We start from the raw sequence: 20,938 nt of genomic DNA on the forward strand, positions 1-20,938 counted from the left end.
GGCATGATGCATGGAGCAAGCCAGCCAGAGGGGGTAGGAATTGGCGATGGTAGGTGACATACTCGCCTAGTCAGCAACAAAACACCGTGTGTCGCCGCCGTACCTTGGCATGGTTTATGGACACACATCGCCATCCGCCCAAGCTGGGCGGTTGCAGCTAGTAGCACAAGTAAACAAGCAGTAAATAGTATAAATGTGCCGTCTGTCCATCACTACACCCGGTTCCAAGGTGGTCATCGCCTCCACGGTCAGGTTCGCGCAAACATGCCGTAAGCTGTTGAGTGTGGCTCAAGCTCAAGGCTCAAGTGTGGCTCAAGATATCGCATCCGTTGGTTCACTCTGACCTTTGAAACAAATTGTGTGAATTCGAACGGTTCTGTTTACTAAATTTATTGGGTATCTTTCCTAATTGTTTGATGATTGCCTAATCACAAAGGTTACACCCAACTGGGTCGTTTCCAATTTCCATTCAGTTCATCCCTTTTGAGGATACTCTAATCAGATCCACCCTATCGCCACCATAATAGCCAAAGCATTTAAAAGACACATTTCATCGACATCAGAGACCATTATTAGTGCGCTCTCAGTGGTGCCGTGACGCATGTTTTAACAATTAAAAGTAGTTACGAAACAATTGCCGAGGCCTGACACGGAGAGCGAGCCTTTCGGCGAAAGCGATAACACTTGTCGTGTCGGTTTATGGTAAATGTTATGGCACCAATTATGTCCTCCACCCACTGCTCTTCGAAGAGGAGGTTCCCATCCCTCAGACTGGGAGACAAGCCAAATCCTGCTACGCCGTCGCCGTCGGGCGTTATCTTCTTGCCGCCGCCGCTGGTGTTTCATGAACTACGGGGTTCATCATACTCGTGCCGTAGGAAACAACAAATGGCCCGAACACCACTCAGGTTCAAACGAGTCTTACATACGATCGAGAATGGGAACGTGGAATTTATGCGCTTCCCTAGGGCTTCCACCACACAAGCTCCCGGTGACGCCCCGGTGCACTTATGCTTTATCAGCTCTTACGGCGTTGTGATTGTGCACCAGAAGCATCGCCACAATCGTTAAACGGGACACACCGAGTCTAGTGAGTCGCGTGTTTCACCTTGAACCGTTCAACATCTACTTCACGGGGGTTTCGGTTGGATTAAAAAAGGGAAAATAAACAAGCACACGATGAACGTGCGAAACGTTTCAAATGCACGTTACACAATTAAATCACCTCGGCTCACGACGGAGGACGGACCCCGGACACGAACACTCGGGCGCGCCAACAAGCAATCAAAAGCAATCGAAGACAGCAATCTCGCTCGTTTTATCTCAACAGCCTCCCAGCCGGCCACCCCGGTAGGGTGTTCAGCAACGTTCAGTTTCCATAGATTAATTCATCAGGAAGCCGCACCGAGAAAACCGGTGGAAGGCCGATGGGGGATCGTAAAGATTAATTTGATCACGTGGCGCCCGCTCGCTGGGCTCGAAGAAGAAGTGTCTCTCGAGAGCTGAAAGACAGGCAACATAAACCCACCGGTTTTTGCAACATCCTCGAACGATTTCTCGCAACTCGCTGTGGTGGTTTATGGGCCGTGCACCCCCGATGACGGCACTCTCAAACGGCTCCTCTAACTGCTCCGTACTCCGGGTGGGGTAAATTGTGTGCAGCTCCAATTAGCAGACTGTGTTTTAAGTTCCTCTATTATGTGTCACTTTTAAGCACCGTCACTTTTTACTACCTTGAATATAATATCGATAAGAATAGTAAAACTCCACAGAAAAACCCATCACGCCTCGCAATACGTTCGCACGGCGTTATTGGTTTAATGAACAAAAGTAAACAGCGATCCAACGACTGGCGTAATGCTCCCCCATCGTTTAATGACTAAGCGCCGGTAGCGCACCACGGGGGGAGAGCCCCAGTGATTGCCAGATTTATGTTAATGGGGAGCAACAACAAAAAAAACACCGCGCAATGCAAATAAACATTGATGCCGTCATCAAAGTCCGCCCGTGGTGGCGGCGAGCCCTGTTACCGAATTGATAAATCCCCCGGCTAGCGTAACACCACCGTCCGATCCGCGGCTGGTAATAAGAACGAGTCGCACGACGACGGTGCTGATGCTTCTTCCTGTGCCAAGCTGTCAAGAAAGAAATCGAACGGTGGTGGCAAAAATCATAATTGGGCTCAGCAAATAGTAAACAGCGCCCACCGAAGCCCCGACCGACGTCTCGAGGCTGGGACGCCGCAGAGTGGAGTTGCCAAACGGCCATTCAAACAGCAATCGGCCTAGCAACTGCCAAACGCCACCGCCGAGTTTGGGACAACAAACTCGATCGTGGATGCGATTTTCGCATCCCACTGCCGCCCGTTCGATCGGAGTTCGCTTCGGAGGTTTCGGACGTAGGAAGCAATATTTACCGAACGCGGAGTGCGGAATGTGCAAAATAAATCGTGGACAGAATCGGCTGCTCTGGGTCTATGTCTGGGTCTACGAATCCGGCAGGAGTTGCATCACTCGATTGGGCGAGCCGAGGCTGAAACGTACCGCGAGATTCCACGAATTCCGATGAGCGGGACCATTTTTAGATCGAAACTATCGCTCGTGTGGCGTCTTGGTGGCGTCCATGTTGCCGGTTGTCTCAATTCGTAACTCTAGCGACCGGCCGGAACGTGACTCGCATGGTGACTTGCAGTGTCTTAGGGCGCCGCGAAACCCCTTTTTATGGCAAGCCCACCATTTGTGGTGTGTGGGGCTCACGGTTTGGTCACGGCATTCAGGTTACGCTTACGCGCGCATGTATCGGTGGCGTGACACGCATCGGCCCAGCATAAGATCAGCTGACACCAGCTACGCGCCCGATGAAGGTTTCGCACCCCGCGACCTCATGAACTCGTGCCCCCAAAATAATACTAGCCGAGAGTTGTTTTCTTGGGGCTCGTCCATATTTACTCGCGGGTGACGGACGGCATCGGCTGCCGGTGTTACGCAAAGCTTTCCATGCAAAACGTGACGGCGTGATCATTGAAGAATCGGTTCGCGCGCACGATCATCACACCACCATCGGCCGGCCGGTAGCTCCAACTAAGGATTCGGGGGTTGGGCAATGAGGGGTTGAAAAATTTAGCACAAAACTACAACAGCGCGTTGACCGGGAAAGCCAATCGGTTTCGCAACACTGCCAGGATTGCTAAGGTTTCGGAGTGGTGGTACGACACCTCGCCGGGTCGTTGATAGCTACTCGTGACAAGGCGACAAAATCCTTCGCCGGAGGAACGCCGGGGGCACCTCGGAGCTTCCTGCGGCAGGGCCGAGAACGTGGTTCAACGACTTGCTGCGTGCGGTTGCTTCCGAAGCATCGTGACCATCCGACCCCGTCATAAAACCGCCAGCGTTGTCGTCTGTTCCAATAAATCATGTTCGCTAGGGATCATGCACATAAGGATGGCCGCGCGGGGCGAAGAGCTCCGATGCCAAGAACCCCGGCGTCGCAGTGCGGACCGTGGCGCCACGCGTCCCGTCGCTTCGGGCCGTGCTGTGATTTTCAACGCCACACATCCGTTGGGCCGACGGGATGCTGGAGAAGTGATAAATGTTAACTTTGTCGGTTCTGTATTTAATTTGGATATTAAGAAGTTTAATGTCTTCATGTTCTTATTTTGCCCGATCGAGAAGGGCCCGATGCAGAACGTAAAGTTTCTTTCCATCGCAGCCAGCAAACTGGGGCCGGCGAGCCTTATCGCTGCTACAGTAAGTGACTAAGTGGTGAAAATATGCGACCCACTGTGTTTCGCGTTATCACGAGTCCCGTGTCCGCCCCCGGTTTAGAGCTTCAGATTGACGTAGGCAGCTCAAGTCACCATCACCCAGTATTTGACAAATCGTGACTTTCCAACCGCCCACTCGAACCCGTGATGTTTCGAATCGGGCCAGATTTACTTTGGCCGCTGACCGTGCCTGGGTGTAGAAAGTGTTCCCTGGTGGTCCGTGGACGTAGCGTCTGCTATCGGAATCGATTTATGTTTCCAGCACAATCGCGTGGGAGGACGCTGATAAGAGGCTCGATTTGCAAAGCCCAGCTCTGAAAGTGTCTGTGTCGGATCGTGCAATCAGTGCCAAAAGCACGCACGCACACCTCATTTCCGTGAACCAGTGTGGGCGCGTCAGTTAATGGGGCCCAAAGCTCAAAGATCAAACAGTGTTAAGCCTAGCGCGTTAAATCACCTTTCGAGGGAACCTTTTTTCGGTTCAAAGTTGAGGAAAATCAATCAAACATTTGGCAAAACCCACAACAATATGGGCAGACTGAAATATTTTCAACCGAAAAGGTTAATGCTTCAAGCTACGTACGATTCATTACTTACGGCGGCCTTCCAGCAGCCCGCTTCCGAAAACCAATTTTTCGGTCCCCGGCGGCTCCTGCCCGTTTCATCGAGGTTCTATTTTTGGTCCCCTCCTTTTTGGGGAGAGCACATCTTCTCTGACTGAGATGTGATCTGCAGTCTACTAGTCGGGAAAATAATGTTTCTTAGCCGGCGAAGAAATTGATTGGTCGGTGGGTTCCGTTCCGGTGTAAGGTCGGGCTTCGCCACCGTGCGGTCTGTGAAATAATTGAAAATAACCGCGCAGGTAGTCCCGGATCTCTCCGTAATCGAATGTTGGTGTTCAGCTTAAGGAGACTAGTACTTCTAATGCCATCGTTTGTGTCGTTAGACGATAGTTGGGCCACGCATTACATCATCTTTTTGGGGGAGTCAATCAACCGCCAAACGAACGAGGATTTCGTGACTCTACATCATCGACTTCCAAGTTAGTCTTCGGCTCGAATAGAAGCTACCGTTGCACGGTATACCCAATCAGTATACCCAAAAACTGATTTGCACCGTTATCCCCTGGTCCCCAGTCAGTTTGCATCTCCGTTCGGGCTGAAATGGAATTTTTGATAAACCACTGTCGCATCCAGAGAGCGTGTTGTGTGGATGCGACTGCATTTGCTCGGTAATTACGTGGTCCGAAAGTTATGCGAATGGAACTGAAATTTAAATTCCCCGGACGCGCCCGAACCCCTGCGGCAAACAATCACCACTCGACCACTTGTTGTTGGCTTGTGGCGCGCACTGTCCCTGTGAAGGTGGAAAGTCTCGGTTTCGAACTAGAGAGAGAGAGCTCTCCTTCGGATCCCCAGGCTGGGAGGCGCAAACGTTATGCAAAATTGATCCACGCAATGTCCGGTTGCTCCGGGCAGCATGAGTTTCCGCTACATCCGTTGCTACGCTCTGTCCTGTCCTGTTGATCCTGTCACCGTGCGGAGAGAAGGGTCCTGTTGATCCACCTGATGATGTCGGTTGATTGTTGAATCGATTATTCCGTCCACCTCGAAGCCATTGTGCTTGGCTTCTGGTCGCAGAACGTAGCATCGCATAATGCGGTCCGTTACTTTGTTTATCGCTCTTACCCCGTGTAGAGCCTCAAGCGTGACCAGCACGGGACGCGTGTCTTATCAACCGTCGATAGTCGATGGACGAAGTGAACTAAATGTGACTTCCCTTGGCAGCATTGGGGCTACCGGAAAGTTCTTTCCGTTTCAATTCAACAACTTGCGGCTTGGTTACGCATTTTTTTGTGTATGTTTTTAAAATTATTTTCAACTTTATTGATAACAGTTTTTGCGAAGAAAAGCGAATCGTTGGGAATTATAAAAGAATGAATAAAGATTGTCAATTTTTTTGGTAACTGTCTGTTACCTACGTACAAAAATCAATAATCCCGTAGAAACCGATTGCGAGAATCAAAAGCACTAGGTCAAGGTTACTATCCCACTGGCTTTCCGGAATCGGTTTCCTTCTACAGTTTCTTTTAAATTGCGTACATGTATCTGATATTCATCCAACACTCACATTGAGAATTCTTAAAACAGAACTTCTGGCACTCGCTTTTCAATTTATCGTATTTTTATTCACAGCTAAGAGGTATTTTAATTCGTTCCAAAAGAGCGATAAAAGTCGATGTAACTTCTACCACCAGTCGTAATACGACGCATACTTTGTTGCAACGAAGACACACACGCGGTGCTCTTTTGCATTATTCAACAGCCTACTTGGACGTTTTTACTGGACGTTTACTGCAGTGAACAAATCTCCCTGGCTGCTATGCTGCTGAATGCTAAAGATAGCCTTCTAATTTCACCCGAGCGCTCCACAACCTGTAGTGTGGATGGTGGTAGTAACGGGGCGGCCGCAGCATAAATTGCCTATTCATAACGCACACAATTGGTGATGGGGGCCACGGGTCTCGGTTCCCGCTCCGTTGCTCAATTAGCGTAATCTGCATTTCGATAAAGAGCAGGACGACGCAACGCACAGCGAAGGAAAGCATCCCCAAGAGCAAGCCTTCCACTTTTGCTCCAGACACAATGTTGATGAAAATGCGCTACGAATGTGCGGTTGATGAATGTTAATTTGTACAGTTAAAAATAAAAAAAAGACATTTTTATCTCAATTTTGAGGCATCGTCGTCCGAGTTTCATAACGTGAGTGACGGCGGTAGCATAGTAATGCTTACGAACGACTACAGCCGCCACCGTTTAATGGCTTGACGAAAAAGCTCCCAGTGGCATTTGTTGTGTTATCGTAATCATTTGAAGCTACCTTTCGATTAAACATAAACATGTTTATCTATCGTTTCGTTTCCATTTTTCCTCCGCCACCCTGCTGAGTGTTATTGTTCGGCCTGAGATAATTTACATTCGCCTCCCTCGCCTCACGATGCTTCTGTTGAGGCACAGGCATTTCCTCGACAAACAACTGCGACCCCCCTGTGGCGAGATCGAATGAAGCAATCTGCGAACAAATTTGCCAACCGTGGAAACGTCGGATCGATTCCCACCATCAGCACGCTGTCAAGCCCACGGCATTTAGGGACCGTTTTGCAACGAGTTGCTGATGATTATAGCACCAAGCTCAACACCGTGTGTAATTCATTGCCTCGGCCTTTTTTGTCGGTACTGCGTAATTCATTACGATAGTTTTTTGTTGTTTTATCGGCAACTAATAAGCCGGCCATTGTTTCTGCTGCTAGAAATTTTGGGGTAAATTTCTATTAGTGTTATAACAAAGTGGGAACGATTACTAAAAATACTATACGACGTAAGAACTCGACCATGTTGAAATGAACAATTTATAACGGTTGCCAAAATGGGCAGCTTGTGGAAGATCAAAGCTCAGATTATCGTCAATTTTTGGAGCACATGGCACGATGAAAACCACTCTTCCGTTGTGGGCTACAAACGAAGTCGTTCTAAAATAGTCCTTCCGTGAACGTGGGTCGGCTATGTTGGTGGTCATGGCACTAGGGCCTGTTGTTGGGTTGTTTTTAGAACGATAAGAGTCTTTAAAACGGTGTGGCCGTGCTATCAAATAAACATTATGAAGAACAGGAACATCACTTGAGTCGGCCTTGGTGTACAGTGTGATGTTGATTTTATGGGCAAGGTTCACAAGAGGACCATCTAGGCCGTGCGTCATCTTCAACCAGAATCAGCTTTTTTTATCAAATTTAATCTGTTTTCACCTTCCATCGTTTCGCAGAGCCCAATTAAGTGTAATAATGAGCTATTTCACTCTTAATTGCGCTAGTCCGCTGAAGTCCAAACGGTCGGGCTTACAACTGTTTGAAAACTCTTCTTCGTTTCTTTCTGGTCCGTGTCACGGTCAGGGAGCTTAAGATAGATTAATATTTTGCACTTTAGCTACCGTACGACAAATGAGTTTATGTCCCATTGCCGCGCCATGTTTTGCGCAAAACGACTAGGAGGAAACATTCGCAACAATGTTCAGATTGTTGGCCTCGTGTCGATTGGCGAACGACCGCCTCGGTCGGTGGGTGGGACACACAGGAACACGATGGTTTGTTCTCCACCCGCTTGAAGAAGTTTTTCTTCCCCGTGGTAACATTACCATTGGGGAGATAAAATGTTAATCCCAGTCTTTTTCCTTGCACGTCCTCCCGTGTTTGGTAAAGCCTCCACGAGGCGGCGGTACTTGGCACCATTTAGCCGCTATTTATGCTCACCATTTGCTCTCGGGCGTTCATTCAATTTCAGTTGGACTGTAATTTATATTTCTCCACCGGGCGAAAGTGAGGGTCCCGAAAATTAATGTGTTTTTTGTTGTCAAAACTCGCACATTTGGCTCCACCGGTTGGAAAGCGGATTACGAAACGGATTGGTGCACAAGGTGTTGAATGGAGCTTGTGTCTCCGCGCAACTGGAGCTACTTTAAACGAGTTGAAGTAAGGGATCAGACAATGTGCAATGTTGAGATGATAAATTTGTCTACTAATTGTAAACGGAAATCAATAAAATTTGATTTAGCTAAACTGTCAAATAAATGGTAATATTCGAATTTATTTCGATTACTAAAGCAAATATTCTCTCTCCTTCTCCTCCTCCAGATGTCTGGCGATCAGTCGCTGGCCGCGCGGCCACTCCGGCCCAAGTCGGACAAGGAGCGCAAAATCGGACACCGGCGGGTTGGCGAGGGCGGCGAGATTACGTACAAGAAGATCCAAACGACCACGATCATGGGATCGATCCAGCTCGGTATCCAGCACACGGTGGGCAGTTTGGCGTCGAAACCGCGGCGTGACTTGCTAATGATGGACTTCTGGGAGCTGGAAACGATATCGTTTCCACCGGAGGGTTCCAGCATGACGCCCGCCCACCACTATAGCGAGTTTAAGTTTAAAATCTACGCCCCTATTGCGTTCCGGTACTTTCGGGACCTGTTCGGCATCCAGCCAGACGATTTCATGGTACGCAAGGGTTTGTTTTGTGTCTACAAACTCTGTACTGTACTTTGCATTTGTTGTTGCAGATGTCCATGTGTTCAGCTCCGCTACGGGAACTGTCGAACCCGGGGGCGTCCGGTTCCATCTTCTACCTGACAGACGACGATGAGTTTATCATCAAAACGGTGCAACACAAGGAGGGCGAGTTCCTGCAGAAGTTGTTACCAGGGTAAGAGACAGTTTTATTGGCAACTTTCAATTCCGAATCTTCATTCGATGTTTTTGCTCGTCCACAGCTACTACATGAACCTAAATCAAAATCCCCGCACGTTGTTGCCGAAGTTTTTCGGTCTCTACTGCTACCAGTGCAATAGCAAAAACGTTCGATTAGTCGCCATGAACAACTTACTTCCCTCCTACGTTAAGATGCACCTGAAGTACGATCTCAAAGGTTCCACCTACAAGCGCAAGGTAAGCCGAGAGTCCGGCTTTTCGGGCGGAAGATAATGATGCTAATCCGGCTCTGTGTCACTCTCTCGCTCGTAGGCGAACAAAGCGGAACGATCGAAATCGTCGCCCACCTACAAGGACCTGGACTTTATGGAGCAACATCCGAACGGTCTCTTCCTGGAGGCCGAAACGTACAGTGCGCTGATCAAAACGATTCAGCGCGACTGTCGGGTGCTGGAGTCGTTCAAAATCATGGACTACTCGCTGCTGATGGGCATCCACAACCTGGACCTGGCGGTGAAGGAAAAGCAGGAGGCGGCAGCGAAGGCACGGTCCGAAGGCGAATCCGACTACGAGGATGCACCCGAAGCCGACCAGTACATGGTGCAGGAGCGAGAAGAGCAGCGTACGACGGCCCTCAACCGAAGCAGGTAAGAAGATGCTCAAGGGTTTTCCGAAGGAAACGCAGATTGCATGCCACTTCAATCGGTTAACTGTATGGTGGATCGTGGGAAACGGAATGTGTGTCTGTGTGTGTGGATGCGAGCTTTGGACTGTGAATTTGCCAACTACGGTGCTTCTGATAGCTCTTCGGTTACGCGAGTCCACGTCTAGAAAATGTTTTTCATGCTTTCGATTAGTTGTTCTGGTTTCGCATCGTTCCACCGATCATAATGGCCACTTTTGCTGTTGTTTTTCTTACCTTGTTGTCTCTGCTAATCGACCGATTGCGATTTCATTTTAGCATTTATTGCATTTTTATTACACTAAATTATCTTACTTTAGTCGAAGCGCAGATAAAATGCCAACGAATGTCATGTGTTGACTTTTGCTGTTTATGCTGACATTTGAAAAATCGATCCAAATACTGCACATTGGCAAGATGCACTAGAGGACCGCATGTTTCTGTTGATTTTGTAGAATGATTTTATTTTTAATTTATTCAGTTCCTTTCTTTTCCAACCAAGTTTATGTTGCATCGATGGTTGAATAATATTTTGTTGCGTGTGTTTTGTTCGCTGGCTCGCAATCGTTCTTCACTTGTGTGCCACGAGGGAATCTGCCGTATTGCAATGCGTTCATGCTTTGCATCCGATGCCGCTTTTCTAACGTACATAGTAGCAGCTTTGCCAGTTTAGTTGGCAGATGCAATTAGTGTTTAATGTTGTGTTCGGTAACAATGCACCTACACTGTCAAAACCAGAAGAACAACACATCGACACCGCCCGGTCTAACTTCGAACACAATGACCGACGCAGTAAGGCCAACAACTCACAAAGCAAAGATTGGCGGTCAAAAGGAAATTGAATGGAAGTTACATTAAATATGAGAGTCAATGGAAGTACAGAGCATTTTTTCCATTTTGTAACGCATCGCTAAATCTACAGCATAAAGCACGCGAGTTTCACTTTGATGTACAATATCGTGCAGCAAATTCAGAAAGAAGCGAAGCTTTGCTGGCGAGAAACATTTACCGATTCCCAAATAACTCGAAGGATAGGCCAATTAACATCAGCGAATTGAATGAATACCTACGACCGGAGGATAGCATCGTTTGGAACGAAATGAAACACATCTTCGGTGCGATCCAACTACTCGTTGTATATTACTCACTTAACAAACAAGTCCACCCGTTGCACTCGATGTCTTAGTTTACAGGAAGTTTTGCATCATCCATTGTTGCTGTGCCATGCCCCGTTCAGTTATACAGTATACCTCAGTACCTTGAACATCCTGTCTGCTATCAACCTCCCGACAAGAATGTTGTACAATATTTGCATAACCTCGTGGTTGAAATCTCTGAGCGTTCAACTTTCCTTTCTGTTAACTCTCCTGGAACATTCCCAAACATATGTTTACACAGCACTGAAGAAACGTTTAAAAAAGAATACGAAACAATAATATATTTTCATTTGTGTTTTTCTTTATCCTCGTCCTTTTCGCTACCGACTATTTAGTAGCTGTTTGATATTCCTCTGTTAGATACTAGCACCCGTCACTGTCACACGAAGAACGTTCGTACACCTTAATAATGAACTAGAGGAGCAAACCACTATAAAAAGAAGACGAAGCGTTTACTGACGGTGTTCCTTGTTCATTCTTATTCTTTTCCCAACTCTCCATCCTCTCGGCGGTAATGGATTTTTCTAATCGGTACAGGCACACTACCTATGGAAAGATGCTGATTAGGTATGGATCCGACAGTCGGCGTTAGCGGTTAAGGCAGATGAGAAAGGCAAAACCTGTGCGTTGAAAGGATGCTTTTCCACAGAATGCGTCCGGTTTGATAATCGTATCGTTTGTTGTTTGTGTTACTTTAACTCGTCTTACGAATCCGACATCACATTGCAACCGATGATAAGATGCCAGGGTATTTACTCGGAGATCCTCTGACTATTAAGTTGGCGGCGGTTAAGTACATTAAGCTCTCAAGTGGAGGCGCCTGGTGATTCAACGAATGCCAAGTGGCGTCTTTCCAGTTCTGTTATTAAAATGGAGACGCCTGGTGCTCTAGATTCCAAATCCATAGGGCAACACAACAGTAGCCGTTATAGCCACTAATCTAATCACCTGTACTCTTAGCTCTGTTGGTCGTAGGTAAGGTGTTTTGTGAAACTCCAAGTGACGGCGGCACTGACTAATGCTTTACGGTATTTGCTATGTCAAAATGTTGGAAACTTTGTTTGAATCGCAAAATTACCTTCCTGGATTGGATACTCGATGCTGAGGGATTACGAAATCGATTTTGCGCTGCTTTAATTTTGCCAGCTTCGCTCTACACAAACAGAATGGTTTGAAAAGCCCCAAAGCTGTATTAATCAGTCGTGAGGTGTAGAAATGCCTCATAGGTATGATCGAAAGTAACCTATTGTGAATTGCAGCGCATCTAGCAAGTACATTTGTGGGTAGAAAACCATTAGTGCCAGTTTTCTACTGCGACACTATTTGCCTACGAATTGCCACTACGATGACACTTATTGTTCTTACCCTTCCATCGTTTTCGCAGGTCTATAAACCGGCAAAGGCTTGTTGCGCATTCGACAGCAATGGAAAGCATTCAGGCCGAAAGTGAACCAATCGATGAGGAGGATGACGTTCCGTGAGTACATATTTTGGGCTTTGTTTTGGTTTTGGTAATTAAAATGATTGCTCGTTTCATGAACGTTCTGCACAATAGTCCCGGCGGTATACCTGCGCGTAGTGAGAAAGGCGAACGGTTGTTGCTGTTTATCGGTATCATAGATATTTTGCAGTCGTACAGGTTACGGAAAAAGCTGGAACACACATGGAAAAGTATTATCCACGATGGTGTAAGTATCCACGCGAAAGAACAGTCGTCGTCTTTGACTGACCCATTAATCGATCTCTCTTAAACCCTCTGCGCTCCTCTTGCACAGGATACCGTATCTGTGCATCGACCTTCCTTCTATGCACAGCGCTTTCAGGACTTTATGGCCAAAACTGTTTTCAAGAAGATTCCTTCCCGTAAGTATCGCCCTGTGCTGGTGTCGGCAATTGGAGAAGTCCCTTATTCACACTATTTCTGGAAGGTTTGATGTGGGATTGTGTCAAGAAAAAAAACAACAAGCAAATGCAAACAAATCGCGCAAAGAATTGAGGTTTTTTGTGCCATTGCTCTACAACCACACAAAAACAACCATATTCTACCCATCGTTCGCCTGATAATACGCTAATATTCCTACTATAAATTCGATCTTTGTGGCATACATTGGCATAAAACAATAATACTAAACATCTTCCCTTGCAAAGGCAGCAAACATAACTCTGTACCCGCATCTGACAATCTCTAATACGTTTGGATGAGTGTGTCTAGCTAATTTGTGGTATAAGGATAAAGAAAAGGGAACTGTTCTTATCGGACGCAGTTTTATTCTTGTGAAAGTTTGTTTCGAAAACATGTACAATATTTGATGAGAAACATATTAGCATTACTTTCAGCATCGCCTTCCATACCTCAGCCGATAGAAACCATTCGTTGTTTAGTTCGTTTAGATACACTAACGCGCTCTGTCCCTGAAGTATTATATGTTTATCGTGCCTTTGTCCAGTGTTGTACCGTGCCAATTCTTATCGTGTTCTCTTTTTCTCGCATTGCACCCCGGAGCCACATTGCTGGATTTGTTGCGTTCGGTGATGCGTTCTCCTCGTTTAGGATATTTGGTTGTGGGTTTCCCTGTTACGTGCGCGAGTTTCTGCCAATGTTTTGCTATGAGTTTATGTAGAGCGGTTATTTAGCTGTCCCAGAAACTAACATTACCGGAATAGATGTTCGCACATTTGCAACAACAACAAAAAACGACGACCATCGTATACCACCATCAGACATGTTCTTTCTTATCTTGTGCCGAACGAAGACACAAGTATAGCAAACATCGGGTCTACATTTCTTCTCACTGTATTCTTGTATTTTTCTCTTTCTCTTTCTCTCTTTCTCTCTTTTACTACTTTGCCGTATGTCATGCATTTGTAATGCTGGGCTAAAAATGTACTCCTTCATTAAAACCAAAATCGAACGTTACCACCAAAACCACTACATCTGTTGTGTATAATTCTTTGAAACTACATACATCTATCTTGCCCCACGTGATTTCTGGCGTATTGTATATGCAACGAAAAAACAACGTCACGGTTCTACTGATGATTTGCTACCAATTGAACTGCTTTCAAAAACGTTGTAACGCACAACCGTAAAATCTAAACCAAACAAACGAAACTTGAAAACACAATTAACGCAATCTTTCACATCAACCAGTGGATCTGCCCGAAATCAAAGGCAATCATAGAAAATTTCGCACGTTGGTCACCAGCTACATAGGTAATCTAACATCATTCTCCTGTTCGTGTTACTGTTGTTGTCGTTGTCGTTATTGTTTTACAATGTTATCTATTTTCTATTTCCTGCGAACTATTTTTGCTCTTTCTCTTGCTGTTAACCCTTTTGTGTTCTTTTTCTCCGTTTTATTGCTGTACTTTCCGGTGTGACCGTAGCCGAAGGCACAGCACGTAACGTGCCTTGTTTCCGAACTAGGTGCTTGATAAGACTTTCGGTTTCTTTCGCTATCCTTTGCGATGTCTCTATTGCTTGCTTATCTGTGTCGTTTTTTCTGTTTACCACTGCTGTTTTTTGTTAAGTTTTTTAAGACTTGCGTGCACTAGAGCTATTCCTAAACGCATAAAAGGTTTGTTTCAGTGCAAGGTACGTTAAGGTTAATGAATATATTATGAATATGCGCTTTATACAACCTTCTATGCTTTGTAAATTCGATACTTTCGACCTGCTGACACACCATTCTCATCTTTAGTAATTGACGCGTTTTCCAATTTATTCTTTAAAAAATTTAATTTTCAATCATTGTAACATCGTTGACTTCCAAGTCTCAACGAAAACAAAGCTTAAAATTTCAGTCAACAGATTTTTCTTATTATTGCGCAATACAGTTAAATGTAACATCTTCCATCATCTGCTTGTTATCTGCAATCACTCACAGTGTGTCACATTCACGGGGCTACTCGAAGAATCTAGCTTAGAACGATCCATATTGAATGCTCGAAAAAATTATCTAATTCATAATCCATTTGCTTTATCCAAAACTACGTTTGCGTCAGAACATGATCAGCCAAATATGCATGCATGCTGTCCCCAACATAACATTTATGTTTCTCTGGTACCACTCCTTTACCACCAACGCAAAGAACCAATTTGCTCCTGTTCTAGAGTTATGATTTCTTTTACACTCGTTGTGCTTTTACGATTGTTTTGCTCTGCAATTAAGCAACGTTCGTGGCGCTCCCCACCAACCGGCGGAAAGTGATACTTTAGCTCTTCGTGTAATGCGTTTTGTAAATTGTTTGCCATTGTTGCGATAAGTGGTTAGTTCTGGCGAGAAAAACACGCTATGATGGTCACAAAAACCTGCTGTACTTTACCGTTGTCTACGGAAGGAGTGTATTTTACACTAGTTTGAAACAAAAAACCTTTTTAAATAGTTTGGATTGTTTTTCTTCCACCCTCTTGCTTGAATTAGCGGCGAATGTTCATTAATATTCACAGATAATATTTAGAGCATTCATAGATTTTTATTTTTGTACTGTTTGATTTTGGATATTTTTAGTAATTTGTTTGTGTTGCTTTTGGGTATTTCACTAATATTGCTATATCCCGAACCTTTACTACGGCTCTGCTTCCACGAGAGTGATATTTTTGCCCCAAACATGGTGCGAATATTAGCAAATAGTTACTTTAACATATTGTTTCATTCTCTTTTTCTTTCTATTTTTTCTTTTCGGTTTGCTATTATGTCCAATGAATACACAAATTTGTGAACGGTTTGATGTTCTTCTCAACCCACCACCTACCACCACCGTTGATCCCCACTTCGGATCGCCAACCTCAACTCCACGACCAACACCACCCTACGTCATCTCTACTCGATCCATATGGCGGTGAACGCCGGTTTTTTGCGCTTTTTATCGCTTATGCTGGTGCTCCAATTTCGATGAAAACAAAAACAAAACCATCCTGCCCTATGAACTAAATCCAAAACTGAACAATCAACCAAAACTAAACGTTGCTATAAAAGCGCTAAAACACTCACCATCCAAGAGAAAAAGTTTATCGAAAGCAGCCCAGAGAGCAAAGAATGAAGAAACAGATAGTCAGCGTAAGTGTTTGTATCGAGTTTAAGTTTTTCGTTCTTCACCTTTAGGGCGAAATTTATAGTTTATGTTTTCGTTTCGCTTATTGTTTTGTTGTCATGTCCATTTGATCTCCCGCCGTTTGCCCAACGTGAACGTCTTTTCCTTTCTTTTACTATTCTTCATATTTTATCTTTCTTTTACCATCCATCTTGATTCCTGCCACTGTTCCTTCAAAGTCATCCTTTCCGATCATTCGTTTCTTGATTATTGTGCACAAAGTAAAATCACTCTTCATGAAATGCCCTGCCCAAACTAGCGTTTCCCATCTTCCGATAGTAACATCTTGTCACTGTCCAGCTCCCCTATTTTGCCTTTTGCCATGGCTAGTTTTACTTCTATAGTTTAAAATGCGTATGGCATCATATTCGTTTTGCTGGCTGACCATAAAGCATACAATAGACAACTGGCAGTTTACTAAAGTTTTCTATCGCCGCTCTCTCTCTTTCTCTCTCTCTCTCTCTATCTGCCTATTAAAACAGTCTTGTAACTTCTTTGTCGCCCGTTTTCCCCACTTTTTCACGCATGTTCGTTTTTCCACGAGATGTGTCCAGGAACCATCTTTCCATTTACAATTGTTCTCTACTATCCTTCATGGCGCACGACAAACTTCTGTTTCCTGTGTGATAAATGTCGTCGTAAGTGAATTTCATGTCAACCCCTTGTACTATCTTCTTTTGGGCAATATTTTCGCATCGTGGTGCTCAACGCCACGATTAAATGTTTTATCTGCCGTCCATCTTCATTGCCATTTTTATCCTATTGTGTTCACTCACTGTCTCAGTGTGCTGTGTGTGGTCACCGGATGTCACCGTTGCGTGTGTTTGTACTCTACCATTCTGTTTTACTTCCGATCTATCCCTTCATCGTTTAGTAGTAAAGGAAAGTGTCGGTTCGAAAACGATGCCAACACATCTGACGCCCATTTCGAGCTTCACCCTAGAGCTTCCCTAAGCACTGCGCTTCACTGTACACGTCTCAGTTACGCGCTTTCCCATTTGCGTTGCCAAAAATACTAACTTTGACCTTTTACATATTTCTGCGATTCGTTCTATCGGCCTTGTGCAGCCGTAGCCGGCAGTTCGCACCATCAGCACCATCACCAAAACCAGCAGTTCAACCCAACGCAGACGCATTTCAATCAGCACACCACGGGGACACCGAAATCAGGTAAATCCGGCGGCTTACTGGTTCGCAGAACTATTCTGTTCTACGAGTGGCGGCGAACCCGGACTAACACTACTGACTACTGCTTCGTACTAACCGATCTTCTCTCTCAAATCTGTCACTCGGTAGCAAGCGCTCGCTTCAACAAGTTTGACTTTCTGATCGTATTTTCCAATTTCTTTCGACTCACTCACTAACATGCTGCCCGCGGAATATTCGGCTGCCCTTACTACGCCAACGTAATAATCTAATCGATCTTCTTGTGTGTATGGTAACGGGTTTCTACTGACTTTGTGTGTACATAACGATCGCCATCACGATCGCGAACGCGATCAGACGTGGACACGTCCTCTAGTGTGCACACGGCAGCCACGATTACGACGACTTCCAGCAGCAACGGTGGCGGCGGCGGCACCGGCCATGGTGATACCACCACCGAGGCTGGCAAGGGCAAAGTGGCAGCAAATGCTGCCCCGGGCCCGTTTGGTGGTGCGACAGCCGTGACGCCCACTAACATGCCCCCGCTCAAAAAGAAAACGTCTGTCGTTAAGCAGAGCGTTCCGCCGCCGGTTCCGCCAAGAGGGTCGCCCAAGTTCAACAAGGGAGCGAGCGGTGCTCCAGGTCGCGCCGGTGTCACCGGATCACACCCGAACCAATCCAGTGGCCACCGGGGTCGTTCCAGTGCAGGTGTGTGTTTGAAGAGGGGGAACATTTTTCCTGCCCAGTCCGTTTGTGTTATTCGTTCGTATCTCGTTGAGTAGTTTGCTGGTTTTTTGCTCTTTATTCAACATTCTTTCCAACATTTTGTCTGCTCGATGTTACTGTTTAATTTATCTTGCGTGTTCTGTTGTTTTTATTTCGGTTAACAACTTGTCACGTTGTTTTGATTGCCCTCAACTTATGGTGAAAAAGGAATCTTTTTCTTGTTGTTGGAACGCATTTTAAATTTTGATCAGACACTTTTGCACGTCATCATGTATCCATTTGCACATCGAATGTTTAGACAATTTTGTTTAATTTTTTTCTTCGATAGTTTTGTCTGTGGTTATTTCAGTTCTATTCGCTTGATAAAGAGTTTATTCACAATTTATGATTTTTATTATTTTTTATCAATCCTAGGCATTGGTTGCCTTGTCGTAGTTACTGTCTTTTGTGTGGTTCAATTTTTTGTTTTCCTTGCGGTTCTGTACACTAGAGTGTAGGCCTTCCATGGCCCTATTGCTAGTCCAACGGTTGCAATATGCTCAACCGTAGATCGTTCAGTTAAGCTTAACGTGTTAATGTATTTTCGGCTAACACGTCCCGGTGTAAGATGAACGAGAAGATGAGGCCCATTGCAAGCGATTCTGAAAATTCACAAAAGTGATGTGGTTCTGAAAACTTTTTTGCCTGAGTTTCATTCACACTTTCGGACACGGACTCGTTTGCATTTACCTTCCGAATCTCTCGGTTCACAGCAGAGTGTAGCGATGGTTGCGCGCGCATCTGCCTTGTATGTCTGCCTTAGTCATTTCTCCTTTGACGTTGTGAACAAACGATTCGCGCAGGTAAGAGACCACGGAGTAGCATCGAGTCAGCGCAACACCACTCCACAGCCGTATTAACCCCTTCAGGAGGCGTCGAGCACAGCGTTGTCCCGTGCCTATACGAGCGACGAGCTAGTCATCCATCGACAACACTTTCGCCGGCTGCGCCGCGTAATGCGCTTGATGTGCACTGCCACCAAAAAAACGGTCCCGACCAGCACTATTGTCCCAGTGAGAGTCCCTCGCCGAACAAGGTGCTAAGTTGGTTGAGCAGCAACGACTTCCGGGTGTCAGAAAATGGTGATGATCTTTCGATCGACGACCCACACGAACAGCCTGACGAAGACACAGCAACGGACGGGGCGGTGCCCACAGAAACGGCTGCGGTTCCCAAAGTTGTGGCCTTCAAGCGCAAACCGGTGGTGATCGGAGACGACGAACGAGCGCCGAACGTGACAGATGCGATGAAAACGTTCGAACGCCTTTCCAACGCCAATGGAAGCGGATCGTCGTCGGTGCAGCTAATGATACGCAATTTCGAGCGCTGTTCTGCTTCTACGATCCTTCAGCAGGGAACGGCTCGTGTCAGTCGCTCGGAATCGCTGTACTCGCGCATTCCCAGTGGAGGAGCAATGGTTAATAGTCGCTTTACTCGGTCGGTTCCGTTTACGATACCGATCATCCGTGAGACGCTGATCGAAGATGAGAACAACAACTGCTCTCAGGACGACCCTCACCTGATACAACCAAATTTCGTCCCGATGGCGGACCAGCTCGAGCGGAAAGTGGTCGATCCAGTGGAGGATGATCGGGTGGTGCTGGCGAAAATGAAGAATCTCGTGAAGGCGCGACGTGAACAGTTTCTGAGCTGCACCTCGTCACCAGCATCGACGCTTGAGCGGCCAATCTTCCGTAAAGCGATACCGAACGGCATTCCGAACACCGCCGTGCCCGGAGAGCACCGTCCTCGCGAACCTCCTTCACCAGTTCTTCCGGCTCGCGATCCAGACGAAATCCAGCGAAAAATCGAACAGATCGAGGCGGAAATTCGAGCCAACGAGGCACGGCTCAGTGGAATACCTTCGCCGCAGAAGCAACGGCCTCGACAGGACGTGCAAAGGGCCAGCTCGATGAAGGCTACGATCGAAACTGTACAAAACACCACAACAAGACCGCCGGCACCGATCGGCCATACGGCTTTAACGCAGCGTCCCACAAGAAATGAGAGCTTCCTTGCCCGCTTGCAACCGAAAACCCAGCGCATTGCCAATGGTCCGGCGCACGATGACACCACCGGTGGCAGTGGATTGGCAGCAGAGGAGAAAGCTTCGATTCTCCTCCGACAGATCGGGTTGCCGCTGGACGAAAACCATAACCTCGAGAGCTACCTCGAGCAGTTTAGTCTGGAGGGCGAATTCGTTTGAGAGCGCACCGAAACACCGGATATTGTTTCCTCCCACTAGCCCCTTTTGCTTGGCCCGTTGCTCACACACACAGACACACGCCCGCGCGTATTCATTCCACTGTCCGATCCTCTCCAACTTCGTTTCCAACTTATTATTCGCCAAACCGCTAGAGCGCGCCTCGGTAACGATCGGCTGTCGGTCACTTGCGGCTTGTTCGCCTTTTCGCCTCCCGTTGAAGTGTGTTCGGTTGCGAATATGAACTTTTGCAGGTTTTCGGTTCACTTTAGAATACTGTGCCCCGTTGTTTTTGCTGGATTATTCGTTTGTTTCTTCCATTTTTTTGGTTTTTGTTTCCCGAACACTGTAGTTTGGCTGTGATTGTCAGCTAATGGTTGTTTTTTCTTATTGTGTCCTACTACTCTACTACTGTCTTCTATGGCCTTTTGGGTTCTTGTCTATTGCCAATGTCTATTTAATTCGCCTTTTTGGTATTGTGCCGTACTGAGGCCGTTCCTAGTTATAATTTAAACTTGATTACTCTTCGAAAGTGGACCGTTATCATTTTTAAGCCAAACATTAGACCTACGTGCACAGCAGTTTGGTATGCGGCCTCTAACAGGCATCCACGCCTTTTTGTGTTTGTTTGTTTAGTTTTGTATTTCATTTCACTGTAGTTTAACAATACTAAAAATGGAGGACTTTTCGTAGATACAGTGCAGATATTTGGCCTCGCAATGCACATTACTGTTTTTTTGCTATTTTCCTCAACACTCTTCGAAGACGTTGGCGATGGCCGTGTCCGTTCGTAGTCCGTCAGCAGTCGGCTTAGTTTGGGTTGATTGATTTTTCATACATCACCACATTTCTCTCTGGTTATGGAAAGACAAAA

General features: G+C 46.2%; 1 protein-coding gene across 1 annotated transcript in view; it reads left to right on the top strand.

Annotated features, from left to right (window-relative positions):
- LOC131211725 (uncharacterized) overlaps positions 1-20,067 on the top strand; it is a 33,175-nt gene extending 13,108 nt beyond the window's left edge. Inside the window, exons 3-15 of the mRNA XM_058205311.1 lie at positions 8,448-8,807; positions 8,870-9,012; positions 9,080-9,254; positions 9,330-9,664; positions 11,394-11,423; positions 12,241-12,333; positions 12,412-12,544; positions 12,632-12,719; positions 14,008-14,070; positions 15,836-15,916; positions 17,019-17,120; positions 17,454-17,804; positions 18,665-20,067. Of these exons, the coding sequence (XP_058061294.1) occupies positions 8,448-8,807; positions 8,870-9,012; positions 9,080-9,254; positions 9,330-9,664; positions 11,394-11,423; positions 12,241-12,333; positions 12,412-12,544; positions 12,632-12,719; positions 14,008-14,070; positions 15,836-15,916; positions 17,019-17,120; positions 17,454-17,804; positions 18,665-20,067 (3,357 nt within the window). The remainder of the gene's footprint in view (positions 1-8,447; positions 8,808-8,869; positions 9,013-9,079; positions 9,255-9,329; positions 9,665-11,393; positions 11,424-12,240; positions 12,334-12,411; positions 12,545-12,631; positions 12,720-14,007; positions 14,071-15,835; positions 15,917-17,018; positions 17,121-17,453; positions 17,805-18,664) is intronic.
- Positions 20,068-20,938: the final 871 nt, after the last annotated feature.

Source organism: Anopheles bellator, chromosome 2 (genome assembly GCF_943735745.2).
Source record: "Anopheles bellator chromosome 2, idAnoBellAS_SP24_06.2, whole genome shotgun sequence".
Lineage (NCBI taxonomy): Eukaryota > Metazoa > Arthropoda > Insecta > Diptera > Culicidae > Anopheles > Anopheles bellator.